This window comes from Saccopteryx bilineata, chromosome 6 (assembly GCF_036850765.1).
Source record: "Saccopteryx bilineata isolate mSacBil1 chromosome 6, mSacBil1_pri_phased_curated, whole genome shotgun sequence".
In the NCBI taxonomy this organism is placed as follows: domain Eukaryota; kingdom Metazoa; phylum Chordata; class Mammalia; order Chiroptera; family Emballonuridae; genus Saccopteryx; species Saccopteryx bilineata.
Genome location: NC_089495.1, coordinates 200,390,562 through 200,403,347, shown reverse-complemented (window position 1 = coordinate 200,403,347; position 12,786 = coordinate 200,390,562). Strand labels below are relative to the sequence as shown.

Genomic DNA, 12,786 nt, shown 5'->3' with positions numbered 1-12,786 from the left:
CTTTGTGCATGTCTGAGTGTGACATTCTCAACAGGCAGAATGGCTGGTCAAAAGGTGTGCATATGTAAATGTGTCCGATCTTGCTGAACTGACCTCTAAAAAGCTCGTGCCGATTTACAGACCCATGTCCCACCACACATTCTTGCCAACACTTTATTATCCAATCATAGGTGTCTTAGAGCAGTGGTCCCCAACCTTTTTTGGGCCACGGACTGGTTTAATGTCAGAAAATATTTTCACGGACCGGCCTTTAGGGTGGGACGGATAAATGTATCATGTGACAAAGATAAGCGTTAAGAGTGAGTCTTAGATGGGCGTAACAGAGGGAATCTGGTCATTTTTAAAAAATAAAACATCATTCAGACTTAAATATAAATAAAACAGAAATAATGTTAAGTTATTTATTCCTTCTCTGCAGACCGGTACCAAATGGCCCACGGACCGGTACCAGTCCACGGCCCGGGGGTTGGGGACCATTGTCTTAGAGGGTGGACATGCTGGGAGACCGATTTGTTCAAACCCTTCACCTAACAGGGAAACTGAGGGCTGAGGACGTACCCAAGGTCCCCTGTGAGCTGTGGCACAGTTTGCTTCCCATTTCTGGCCCCTCTGTCCTCTTCCAGGAAACCGGGCGGTGTCCTGAGTGGAATGTGTGAGCCCGGGTGGGGTCCCCGAAGTGAGAAAGGGCGTGAAGATGGGGTGTCAGGGCGGTGGGGTGCGCCGAGGTCTGTCTACTCCACACCGCTGTGTTGGGGAGCGCACCCTGTTTTATTTCACGCAGAAAAACTTCTGACTGGTCCCTGCTGCTCCCCCCACCCCCCACCCCGCCTCCCACAGGCCTTCCAACATCCTTTCCCTTGGAAACGGCCTCAGAGACTCTGAAAGGTGCTCTCCTTACTTTGGAGCAATCTGTGTGGGAGGCAGCAGAGGACGACGCCGTGAGGGTACTGATTGAGAGAGCAGGTGGAGACCCAGGAGCTGCCCTGTGAGAATGGAAAATTATATCAGAAGGGAAACCAGCATGGGGGGTGGGGGAGGCAGCCAGTCAGCGGTGCTCTTTTAACTTTTCCCGGCTGCACGCGGGCGGGCAGCCCCCCATGCTGGGCCCTCCCCATCCCCGGCTGCAGGGTGAGACAGTTTGCAGAAATGGTTTGTGCCGAGGGCTTTGACGGGAGGACGGCCGCTCCCTCTGTGCCCTTTGCAGACAGGCCTTGTGCAATGGGTAAAACTGTCGGAAAAGGTAGAATGGTTCCTAATCTAAGAGATGATTCCTGTGGGAAATCAGGTGCTTTTCAAGCGTAATTTGAAAAGCTGCCTCTGCCTCCAAACTTCGGCGGGGGCGGGGGCGGGGAGCGGGGTGGGCGGGGGCAGCGCGTGCAGAGAGAGAAGAAGGCCATTTATAAAGCAATCAACGCTTCGGCGGAGTCAGCCATCACTCAGAATTATTTTCTGAAATTTGGCCTCTGTTCCTTACTCTGGAGGAAAGGCAGTCAGGCACTTTGCTTCCAATCAAGCCTGCCGCGGAGGAGGCCGGGGTAAGTCACACAAAGGGAGAGGGACCCCGCGCTGTTCATCACAGCTGGAGCTGCGGAAAATTATTTCTAGGGCTCCTCGATTCGACTCTCCGGAAAGAGCCAGAGGAAGCCTCATCAGAGGTTCCATTCATCTCACTTCTTACTTTGAAAGTTTAAAGAACATATTTATGTGCCTCAAGTTGCCCATGAACCACGGCACGTCAAACAGTTTGGGGTTGATGGAAGAGGTACATTTTCTCATCCTGGGACTTCCGGGACCACATTGTCATCGCCACTGTCTCTCCCTTCCCATCTCTCCTGTGTGCGACCGCGAGATGAATATTCCTAAATACCCCGCTTTCAGCACGTGACTCAGCTGTTCAGGAGCCTTCCGAGGCCACTTCCTGATCTCTTAAGGCTGGGGTCCCCAGGTGGGCAGCCCAGGCCCTCCGTCGAGGTGGCCTCTGACCTCCAACCCACACCCACACCCTCCCAGGTGCCGGGCCACCATACCAGTCTCGGCTCACATACTTGGCGTGGTGGGTGGATGCCTGTCATTTTTGCCCCTCCCCACCCTGCCTCTCTGTTCTGGGTAACTTTTGGGGAAAACCTCTCCACCCCAGCTCGCTCTCTCTATGGTCTGAGTGAGTTGACCTGAACACCTGCCTTCAGGCATGTCTATGAGAATGCTCTCAATCAGGAGGCCCCAAAGCTAAAGCAAAAATGCCTCCCCCCCACACCTATTTTGAAAGGCCCTTGGGCTAAGAATAAAATATTTTTTAAATTTTATTTATTTATTTTTTACAGAGTCAGAGAGAGGGATAGACAGGGACAGACAGACAGGAACGGAGAGAGATGAGAAGCATCAATCATTAGTTTTTTGTTGCGCATTGCGACACCTTAGTTGTTCATTGATTGCTTTCTCATATGTGCCTTGACCCCTGGCCTTTAGTAGACCGAGTAACCCCTTGCTGGACCCAGCAACCTTGGGTTCAAGCTGGTAGGCTTTTGCTCAAACCAGATGAGCCCGCGCTCAAGCTGGCGACCTCGGGGTCTCGAACCTGGGTCCTCTGCATCCCAGTCTGACGCTCTATCCATTGTGCCACCACCTGGTCAGGCAGAATAAAATTTTTTAAAGGATTCTTTTTATTTTTTAAGATTTTTTTAATTGATTGATTTTATAGAGAGAGAGGGAGCAAGAAGAATCAACTCATAGTTGCCTCACTTTACTTGTTCATTGCTTGCTTGTCATATGTGCCTTGGCCGGGCAAGCCTAGGGTTTGAACCGGCGACCTCAGTGTTCTAGGTCAGGGCTCTATCCACACTGCGCCACCACAGGCCAGGCAATTTTTTCTTTTCTAAAAAGATTGTAAAATAATCGATGAAGAATATGCCAGAGGGACCAACGGCCTGGAAGGCCTAACGTATTCAGCGGCGGGCGGGCTGGCCATTTCCAGGGGTCATCCGCCCGCACCTGCCCAATGCCCCGGTTCAAGGCGGGGCAGGGGACCAGCTGAGCCCAGAGCCAATCCTAGGACCTGAGCGGGAGCTGTCAGAGGGATGTGCACCCCGCCCCCCCCTCCCCAGCTTTGTTAACAGAAAGCACAGAAGCCGGGAACGTGGGGTGGCCGTCTTTGACACTTCTCAGGGGGGCGCTGTGGAGGACACAGCCCACGCTGCGAAAGGCAGGAGCAAAGGAGGAGGCGGCTGGGAGCCCTGGAGCCAGCCGGGCCCTCTGGTTAGGGGGCCAAGGCATTTCTCTTCTGCTCCAGCCAGTTATCATCGGCTCTCTTGTCAGTTGCAACTGAAGAAGTTATGATGAGCCCAGATACTGGCAGGCACTGCCCAGGGTGCCTGTGGGCATGCTATTTTCCGTGACTGGGATGCCCTTTGTCTTCTCTGCCTGCCCCAGTCGGCTTGTCCTACCATGGTCTTACCTCCTCCTCGGCTGCGGTCCCCCCTTTTAGATCCCGGGTAGTTTTCCAGGTTTAACCATCCGTTTCCTTCCTCAGCTCTACCTGTCTGGAGGAGCGTGTATTGCATCCCTAACAATGCCATGAGCGGTGGGCTCGGAGGCAGGAAGAAATATGTTGTTGGAGCCCAGGTGCTCTGCTAGACACTCTGTAAATACTGCTGCATCTACTCCCCGGGGCAGCCCCTGCCCCGACCCAGCCCCCAGGAGACAGAGGCAACAACTCCATTTCAGACATCGGAAAAATGAAGTGAGGCGCGTCGCCCGAGGTCAGCGGTTACTAAGAGGGAGAGGCAGAACGGAACCCCAGGTCTGATGAACTCCCGATCGAGGCTCCATGTTCTTTCCACCCCACGGTGTCTCCGGAAGACCACACTCAGCAACCCTTCATGGGGGGGGGGGACACACGATCACTCTGCGGCACCAGCATCCACAAGGACGACATTGAATCGGCTGGACAGGTTCAAAATTAAAGTTGTCTGAATATAATAACTGTAGAGTCACTCTAATTAGTTGTGTGTTTTTTTTTTAAATGAAGTGTAACAATCTGCCTGCAGGAATCCAAACGCGACTCGCAACTCGGGTTGCCTTAACTCTCCGAGGAAGGGCTGGGCTCCTGGATCGTCACGGCAAGTCCTCCCACACAGATGACCTCCTGGAGAGAAGTGCTTCCCCGGGTCGCGGGGTTCATGGACACGGGATGTCTCGGTACACCAGCGAGGCCCACCGCGCCCTGGCACCCCCGGAAGGCCAGCTGCTTTAACCTCTCTCGGAGCCGGTAACGCCTGATTGGTCATGCCATCTCTTGACCTGTCTGCCCACTGTCGGGATCTAGAGATTGAATTAGTCTATCGCGTAGTGTCCCCCCCCCCCCGTGGAAATTAGGAACAATGCCATGAATCCCTTTACAGCCTCCTCAGTTAGAGGGTATTCCTTTCCCCACACCCCTATTCCCAAAGGAAAATCATCCCAGGATTTTAAAACCGGAAGAGTGATTGCAGGGCAAACAGCTGTGGGTAGGCTTGCGCCCTTGTTTTCCGGCTGCAAGCGCTTTGCATGATTGGCGCGTGAGCACGTGGCTTTCTGTGCATCAGCCTAGGAAAGGCTACGAGTCCTTTCAATTTGTGTGGGTCACTTGCCCACCACCACGAGAATCCAATGTGAACCCGCCTGGCCTCGACCCCTGGTACGACAACGATTGTCTCTCTTACAGGGGTTCTTAACTCGGGGGCCCCTGCAGGGTCATACGTGAAGTCTCTGAGGTCAGCTAGGCAGGCCCAGTGGATGAGAAGATGGCGCGGGACTGCGGTCTTGGCGGAGGTCAGGGAGCGGGAGACCGGCTTGTCAGCGCTTGATTGGCGCTGCGGGGACCTGACACCATGGCTCTGGATCACCCATTCGAGAATGTACGTTCATTTTTTAAAAATCATCAAATCATCCAACTTAAATTAAAAAAAGTAAGCTCTGATCACACTTTTTATCCAAGAAGTGACTTTATTCCATTTCCTTCCAAAGAACAGGCCAGGTGCCACGAGCGAGTCCCGTCTCACTGTCCCAGGCGCGGGAGGCGTGTCTGTGACCTGGCCGCGTTCTGAAGGCTCCTGGCTGAGTGGCACGTCCTCGTGGTCCTCACACACTCAGAGGACGCACACAACACTGTGCACAGTGCCGGCCTCTGCCCCGCGGGGCCTGAAGCTCACAGGTACGAGGAGGGGGGCGGGGGCTGTGAGGCAGCTGGGGCCTCGGAGACGGTGAGCTAAGGAGTGAAGCCCTTAAGAGCTGCCAGACAATGTCATCTGAAAACACCAGGTATGAAATATAAATAACAGTCAGCTCCTTTCCTTCAGTCCAATTTCTAAGCAGTTGTGTGATCGATCAATTTATAAATCGATTGTCTAATCCACCTTTGCAGTCTTGGCTGCTGCCACCGCCTTGGGCCGGGGTGGGGTCAGCTCCCCGTCTGCGGGGGGCGGGGTGGGCTCACTGCACTGCAGCTGCCGCAGCAGGAGAAGCACGTTGGCCGCATAGGGGTTCTGCTGCCCCGAGGCCCCCCGCAGCCGCACAGGGTGGAGGCTCGGGTGCGGGGGTGTGAACCGCTCAGGGCAGTACAGCTCGTGCAGCAGGAACCAGGTGCAGTCCGGGTCCACCTTCATCAGGTGCAGGAACACCCTGTGGAGAGACTGACAGGAGTGAGGGCGGGGCACGGGGAGGGGGACCTGCTGGTGTTCTACCCGAGAGGCTGCTTACTTCCTGGGCTATTTGAGAAAAAATGGGTAAAACATCAAATCACTTGAAGAGCAGAATGAGCCCACTTAGTTCCTAAGATGGGGCGATTTGGATGTTCCCGAAGCCTAATATATAGAAATAGAGGCAGAGTTTCATATCCCTTGTCATACGGAAGAAAAGTAATTAGTCTGAGCAGAACAGTATTGACATAACGGTTAAGTTCTGGGGTGAAAGGCAGGAGTGTTCAGAGGGAAGAAACCTGACAGCCCCACCTTCACAAATGGCTCCCCTCTGCTTGGAGGACCAGCCCAGGGCGGGGGCTCCCAGCCTGGCTTGGGGCGCCTGGGACAGCCCTCCCCCTCTGGTCTGCAGGCCCCATCTCTGGCCCTCCAGCGCCCTGCTGGACTCTGAGCTCGCCCTTTCTGGCCATGGACAGCCACGATGGATCCCTGGTGGTCTGACATGCTTGTACGGGGATCAGATCGCTCTTCTCCTGGGACAGGACCAGCTGAGCTGTCCCGTGACCTCTGCCAGAGGCAGGACACTGGTGTCCCACACATGATACAGACCCAGCTGAGGGGCCCGACGACCTGACACAGGCCCAGCCCGGGGGGGGGGGGACTACTTTGGTCTGAAATGTGCGATCATAAGCCTTGCCTCCCACCTGCTCCTGGCCACTGCGCCGGGCAGTCCGAACAAAACCGCGTACAGTACACGTGGCCGGCGCAGTGGCCAGTCTGGCTTTTCCGCCCCGGGAAGGAGGAGGCCCTTCCCTCGCTGGGCCGCCCTGCCCCGCTCAGCTCACCATCACCTGCTCGGAGGTCGGCCTTCCTGGGTCAGTGGGTCTTAGTGGCTGCTCCTTATCCACCTGTTTTCCGGGACACCCCTCCCAGCACGTACCAACTGCTCATCTACTGGCCGTCTCCCCTCACCCAGCAAGCTCCTGAGGGCAGGGACCACGTCTGTTTGGCTCGCTGCAGCACCCAGAATGGCCCGTGGTAAACTCTCAGCCAGCACTGAGTGAACAGGTCCCCACGCTGATGTGACTTCCTAAGCAGCACACTAGTGACGGTGGATGACATCCCTCTCTGGAGCACTTACGACAACTCGCCACCAAGGACTATGGAACATCACCGACAAGATTCACAGGACTGCAGATGTCGCTAAGTGGCTGGGGAAGGTTATTCACCGTGTCTGGGGCTCGGCTTCCTCGCTTTGAAAAACACAGACGTGAGCCACTCAGGGCTTAGCCGGGGTTTAACCGAGAAAACAGCCCTCCACGGCGCCCCCTACACGTGATTCCTGCCGTCCAACGAACAGAACTGACAGGACCTGCCCGATGGCCCCGCTTTATTCTAAACGACCGACTGTTCCCAGGAGCATCTCCCATCCAGCTGGGCATCAGATAGCAGCTTAAAAGCTTGCTACGCAAAGCCAAATTCTAGTCTTTAATTATGTTAACCTGAAAAGCCTGTGCAATTTGCTTTCTTCTTAGAGTTTAGTATTCATGCACTAAGCAGGCAAGGCAGGCAGGTGGAGGGGGAACAGGCTTTGAAAATGTTTCTGGCCAGTTGTGTGCCTAAACAATTTACATTTTATTTACTTAGGATAATCTTGTGTTTATAACCTCGGCACTAGATGCTGGAGAAGAGATTAGAATGTTCTAATTCATCATTTCCACTTCACCGCAGAAAAAAAAAAAGATGGGGCCTGTGTGGGAGATGATTTTTGTTTAAAAACAAAAATATCTTTGCTAATTAGAGTGGCAAGGGAAATTATGAAAAAAAAAAACCACACCAAAAATGGAAAGCAGATTTCTATTTCCACGTGACATGTTGACAGTTTTCCCCGGTGCCAAAGGCTGTTAGAATGCAAATGGTTTCGTTTGATTTTTTTTTCTCCCCTCCAAGAGCTGGAACAACTTCTCAAGCTACAGTAAGGCACACTCACTCTCAGCTTCAAGGGGTGTTTTGATCTGGGCGACACCCAGCTAAGTGGTGCCACGGCTCAGTGCAGTCAGAGCTGTGCTCCGACTTCCACGGCATGAAAACGTTGCAACATTCATTTTCTGAGTCCTTTTTTAACATGCTAAATGCGAATGTTGTATTCGTAGGCAGGGAAGGAAGAGCCACTCTCTTACCCCTGTGAGATCTCTAAAGAAAATGCTAACTGGAAAGCAAAGCAAAAACGTGTTACAAAGTTCACCTTTTATTAAGCAAGAGCCAAACTCTTGGAAGAATTCTTTTGCGTCTTGTAGCTTAGCTCTTAAAGGCGTAGAGCCCGCAGAAACGGGCAGCAGTGAGGTTCCTTCTGCCATGGCTGGGGCTCAGAGCAAATGACTTTGCCTCCTTAAGCCTGGTTCTTCCTCCTTCTCCAAAGGAAGAGGATCACACCCGCCCCATCCTCGCTCAGGTTTGCTCCGAGGCTCTAAGGAGAGGAGGTGCGGGGAAAACACTTTGAAGTGTATAACGAAACACCGTTCCTTCCAGAGAAAGGGTGTGTGTGTCTAAGGAATAATTATCACTAGCACGCTGCTATGCCATGCAAAATTCTCAGACACTCTGAGAAGGGCAAAACAGCTGCCTTTTGTTCCACTCCTGGTTTCCCTCACCCCGACTTTGTGGGGGGGTCCCAATTCTCAGCCAGCCGGGTTTTGCTTTCGCCCGTTATATTAAGGAAGAAATGGATGCCATATTCTTTGCCCTTTGCATGCCTGAGGTCAGTAGCACGCACGCACGCACATAACCTGGTGTGGCTGTGCTCTCGCTTGACATGAGGCCTGAGACCCGCTGAACCCCACACACCGACAAATTCGGAGCCTGGACCCTTGTTCACGTCTAGCTCCTGGGAGCTGAGACTGAGACCCGGGAGATCTTGTCTGAGCGCTCAGCGGCCCAGCTTGGCTGCACGCTCTGGTCCCACTTGGTCCCGGGCCCAGTTCCTGCCCATCTTGGGTTTCCTGGAGCGTGGAAAGCAGAAAGCCGTAGATACTGAAAGTCCTTTTGCATAATCAAAAGCCAGAAGACAAAGCCAGGACCTCTGCTTTGAAGTGATTGCAGCAACTGCCCGGAAAATGTCCCTAATGCATCTTGAGACGCGGCAGGGACGGCTGCTGAACACACCAGACGGGCAGCTCCATCTTTTTTCCCACCCAAAGAGAAACACTTAGAAAAAATATATATGTACACGATTCCACTTCTGAACCAAAAAAAATTATTTCTCCTTCCCCCAGGCCCACACCCATAGCTCCGGGGAGCACAGTTATCAAGAGATTATTTGGTCCCCAGAGTTTGGGGACGCACTTGGCTCTGCCTGACGCCTCCCCGTGTCCTGAGGCGTGTGATTCTCTCTCAATAACCTGTAGGGCTGTGTAGCTTAAACGATAACTTGACTTTAAAAAATTTAGAACTTGCTGTTAGGCAGTTTCTAAGCAACCTCTGTTTCCATGGCAAAGAAGCCTGGTGTTTATACTGATTTTTCACTTAAAATGCGGTTTTATTGGATTTCACCTCATGCAGGCAGCCATTTCCCTGCGTTTCAGCCCTGTCTGCAATTGATGGGTATCAGTGGGCACCTGATCAACTCGAGACGCCAAGCCAACGGAAGCGGCTCATGCCTCTGAGATCACTATCGGGCGCTCTGGGTGACAAAGCTGAGGGTGAGGTGGCCGGGGAGGCAGGAAAGGCGCTCTCAGAATCTGGTCAGCTGAGTTTGGGTCCCGTCTCCAGCAGATGTTTTTCTAGCACGTGGGCTGGCCCAGGCACGGTGCCAGACGTGCAGGACACAAGGCTGGCTGGTGGACAGGAGGGCTCTGGCCTCAGGGCTCCCCGTCTGCTAGGGAGGACGGACTAATCACAGAGGACCATGGTGTGGTACAGAGTGGGCCATGCTAGAAGTCACGTATGGGTGGCGCCCGGGGAGGAGGGGACACGGCAAGTTCCAGGGAGCACAAGGTCTAAGGCCCCTGCCAGTGGCGGTTGACAGGCATGGCCGCTGGGTCACAGGCTCTGTCCCCCCAAAACGAGGCAAGGCCCAAAGGACACCCCTCTGCTGCAGATTCAAATGCCCCGAAGTGTGTCCTCACCCTCTCAGTCTAGACGACAGCTGCTCGCACGGAGCTCTAGAAAACCACCAGCCAATCAAGGCCCAGCGCAGCTAAATAAACTGTAACTGAAATTCAGAGCTCCCAGCTCTCCCGGGTGACAGGCTATTCTTTCTCTGTCAATTACTTGCTTGAGGGATCGGCTGCTGCTCGTCTCTTTCTGGATGTATAAAATGCTCTCCTGAGCTGTCTGGGTAAATGCCAGTGCTAAAGCAACTTGTGGCTTTGTGATGTTTGTCTGTCTGTTTGTTTGTTTGTTTGTTTATTTATTTATTTTGGGCTTCCAAAGGAGTCGTTCAGGGATGTCTCCTTGGGAACGTGATACGGGCTGTCTCTACCCAGGCACGACCCAATGCAATGGGAAAATCAACTGCCTTGTTGGAGAGCAGGCAGATTCACAAAGTTATTTCAGCTTCCCTGTTGCTCCCTCTCTGGCAGAACAGCCTCCACACTCCTCCTTCCTCTGGCCACCCCTTCTCCTGTGACTCCATACATGCCGGTGCTACAAACAGGGCTGTGTGTTTCCTTTTAGACAAATGGATGCTCGGGGTGTCGGCACGTCCTAGCCAGCAAGCAGTGGGCCGGTGTTTCCATCCCGGGTAATTTACTCTAATGGGTCTCAGTTCATTGGTTAACCAGTATTTCAAGCCCGTCCTTTCTTGCTATTCAATTTAGCTATCTTCCCTGGCACGGAGGTCGTTTTTTTGTTTCTAAATGCTGGAAATGGGGGATTATGACTTGAAGCAACGATTTGCTCTCTAAATAAATACTACCAATTACCTTTGCCGCTATACGTTCTCGTTAAGACTTAACTGTATCCTGTTCGAGGCCATTCATCTATCCATCTAACTCCAACCCACGTACTTGTACAGACACCGATATTAAAAATATCTAAGTGCAACGGGGACAGGATTTAAAACCATGAACACCAGACGGAGCTTATGATGCCAATGGTACCCTGAAAGCACCACAAGACAGTGTCATAAACGCGGTGGGATGACTCCATTGCTTTGTGCATATTTAAAAAGATATGGCACTGAGAGGACCAATCTGTTACGGGCAATTCAAAACTAAAGCAGAACCCAGAGCGGTTTTCAGTCCCACCGGGGCAGGGTTTAAAAGCAGCCCATTCTACTCGGCCAGCTCTCCTGCCTCCAGGCCTCCCGCAGGCCCTGATTCCACGGTGGCCACAGCACTGCTAGGCGTGGAGTTTTCAGCGTGGCCCTGTGCCAGGCACGGAGGCGGCTGGCTTGGGCCTGGGCTCCGGCTGGCTGCAGTCTCTGGCCACATGCAGTGCCCCCTGCTCCTGCCTGGAAGACTCGTACCCCTGCAGATAGAGACATCTTCCCAGCAGCCGCCGCTTCCGTCCCCTCCCCCTGAACCGGATTCCTGGAACCCACACTCTGGCACCGAGCCAGCAGCCTCTGCTGATGGATGCTGTAAGAGACAGCTCTAGGAAATGTGCTTCTGTGTCTCCCGCAGGGGTGCTGGGGACACCTCAGCGCCCCGTGTTCTGCTAAGATGACCCATGGAGAAATTTTCTTAGGGTTCAGAAGAGTGGGGGGCACAGCAGTGCGTAGGCTTGCTCGCTGGTTTCCTGGCTCCAAGCGCTTTGCACGATTAGAGCCCGAGCACATGGCACAAAGCCACATGTGTGTCTCTAGGAAAAGCTATGGTGCTTTCCATCTGTAGCGATTCTCCCCAAATGCTCCCCCACCACTGCGAGGTGCGGTTCCCTGATTCCCTTAGCCGCCACCAGCCCCCACGAGGGGCGGTGTTCCTGATCCCTTGTCCTCCCTGTGAAAAGCGGTTCTCCTTTGCTCATCCGCTCGCTTGTCTGCGAGCCTCCAGTAGATGGGAATAACTTGGTGCTTCCCGCTGCACGGTTCCTCTACTGTCTGTCCAGATCCAATGTGCACCTGCCTGGCTTCGGCCACTGGCATTACAAGTACCAAGGAAAGCTATGCTTCTTCCTGAAAGGCTTTCTTATCTCGGTGATGACCAGAACTGCCTGACAGATGCCTTTCCCTCTTTGCTCTGTCTGTTAGGAAGACCAGAGCCCACCGAGGACTCATGTATAGCCGGGCACAGAGCGCTACGCCTGCCGTTCACACGTTAATCCCAACCTGGTTTCACCATGTTGCCCTCTGATTTTCCTTTTTAAGAAATGTTTACTTCCTGTTTTTCTTGCTGCATACACTTAATTTATAAGATACCCTAGGTCTTTTGGGAATAAGGAAGAAGTTTAAATGATGATCAGTACGACTTACTGACGTTTCACTTGGCGCTGGTGTTTTGTGCTCCAGAATGACCTGGACCACTCGACTGGGCCCCTGCACTGACTGCGCCAGGTGGGAAACAGCAGGCGTGCCAGTCCAGTCTTGTAGATGGGACACCGACACTTGGAGGCGTCCCTTAATTCGCCTCAAGTTACACGGCCCCCGAGCAGCACCGGGAGTCCAACTCTAACTCGGCATTCATCTTTGAAGTCTTTCAACTCTCGACACAGTACCTGGCTCACCCTAAAACAAACCTTTTAAATAAGTGCATGTGCAGTAAGACAGCCGAGGCCATTTTCTTGGCTACTTTCCTGGGCACCGAGCTCATGCCGCTCCCTCCAGCCCCGCGGACTGGTGCTCAGGACAGACCGCAGACCCTGCCGTGATGACATGGCTGCCCGGGCTCTGCCGAGGCTTTCTGACACCTGAGATCCACCTCGTGCAGGCGGTCCAGCCACCGGGAGCATGGAGAACAGCCTGGGGGCTGACCCAGCGCAGCGCGGCGCACGCACACTCACACACACACATACACGCACGCACACACACGCGCACGCGCACACACACACACTCATGCACACACACACTCGCTCACGCACACACATACACACACACACACTCACACACGCACGCATGCACACACTCAGCCTGGACTCGCCTTGCCCACTGGGTGGTAAAATGGTCGACCCGGCAGAT

At 53.6% G+C, this 12,786-nt stretch overlaps 1 protein-coding gene across 1 annotated transcript in view; it reads right to left on the bottom strand.

Moving 5' to 3' along the window:
- Window positions 1-4,966: 4,966 nt before the first annotated feature.
- The window catches only part of TTI1 (TELO2 interacting protein 1), a 38,716-nt gene continuing 30,896 nt past the window's right edge, over window positions 4,967-12,786 (bottom strand). The window contains exon 8 of the mRNA XM_066237817.1: window positions 4,967-5,655. Coding sequence (XP_066093914.1) covers window positions 5,382-5,655 — 274 coding nt within the window. The 3' untranslated portion in view covers window positions 4,967-5,381. The remainder of the gene's footprint in view (window positions 5,656-12,786) is intronic.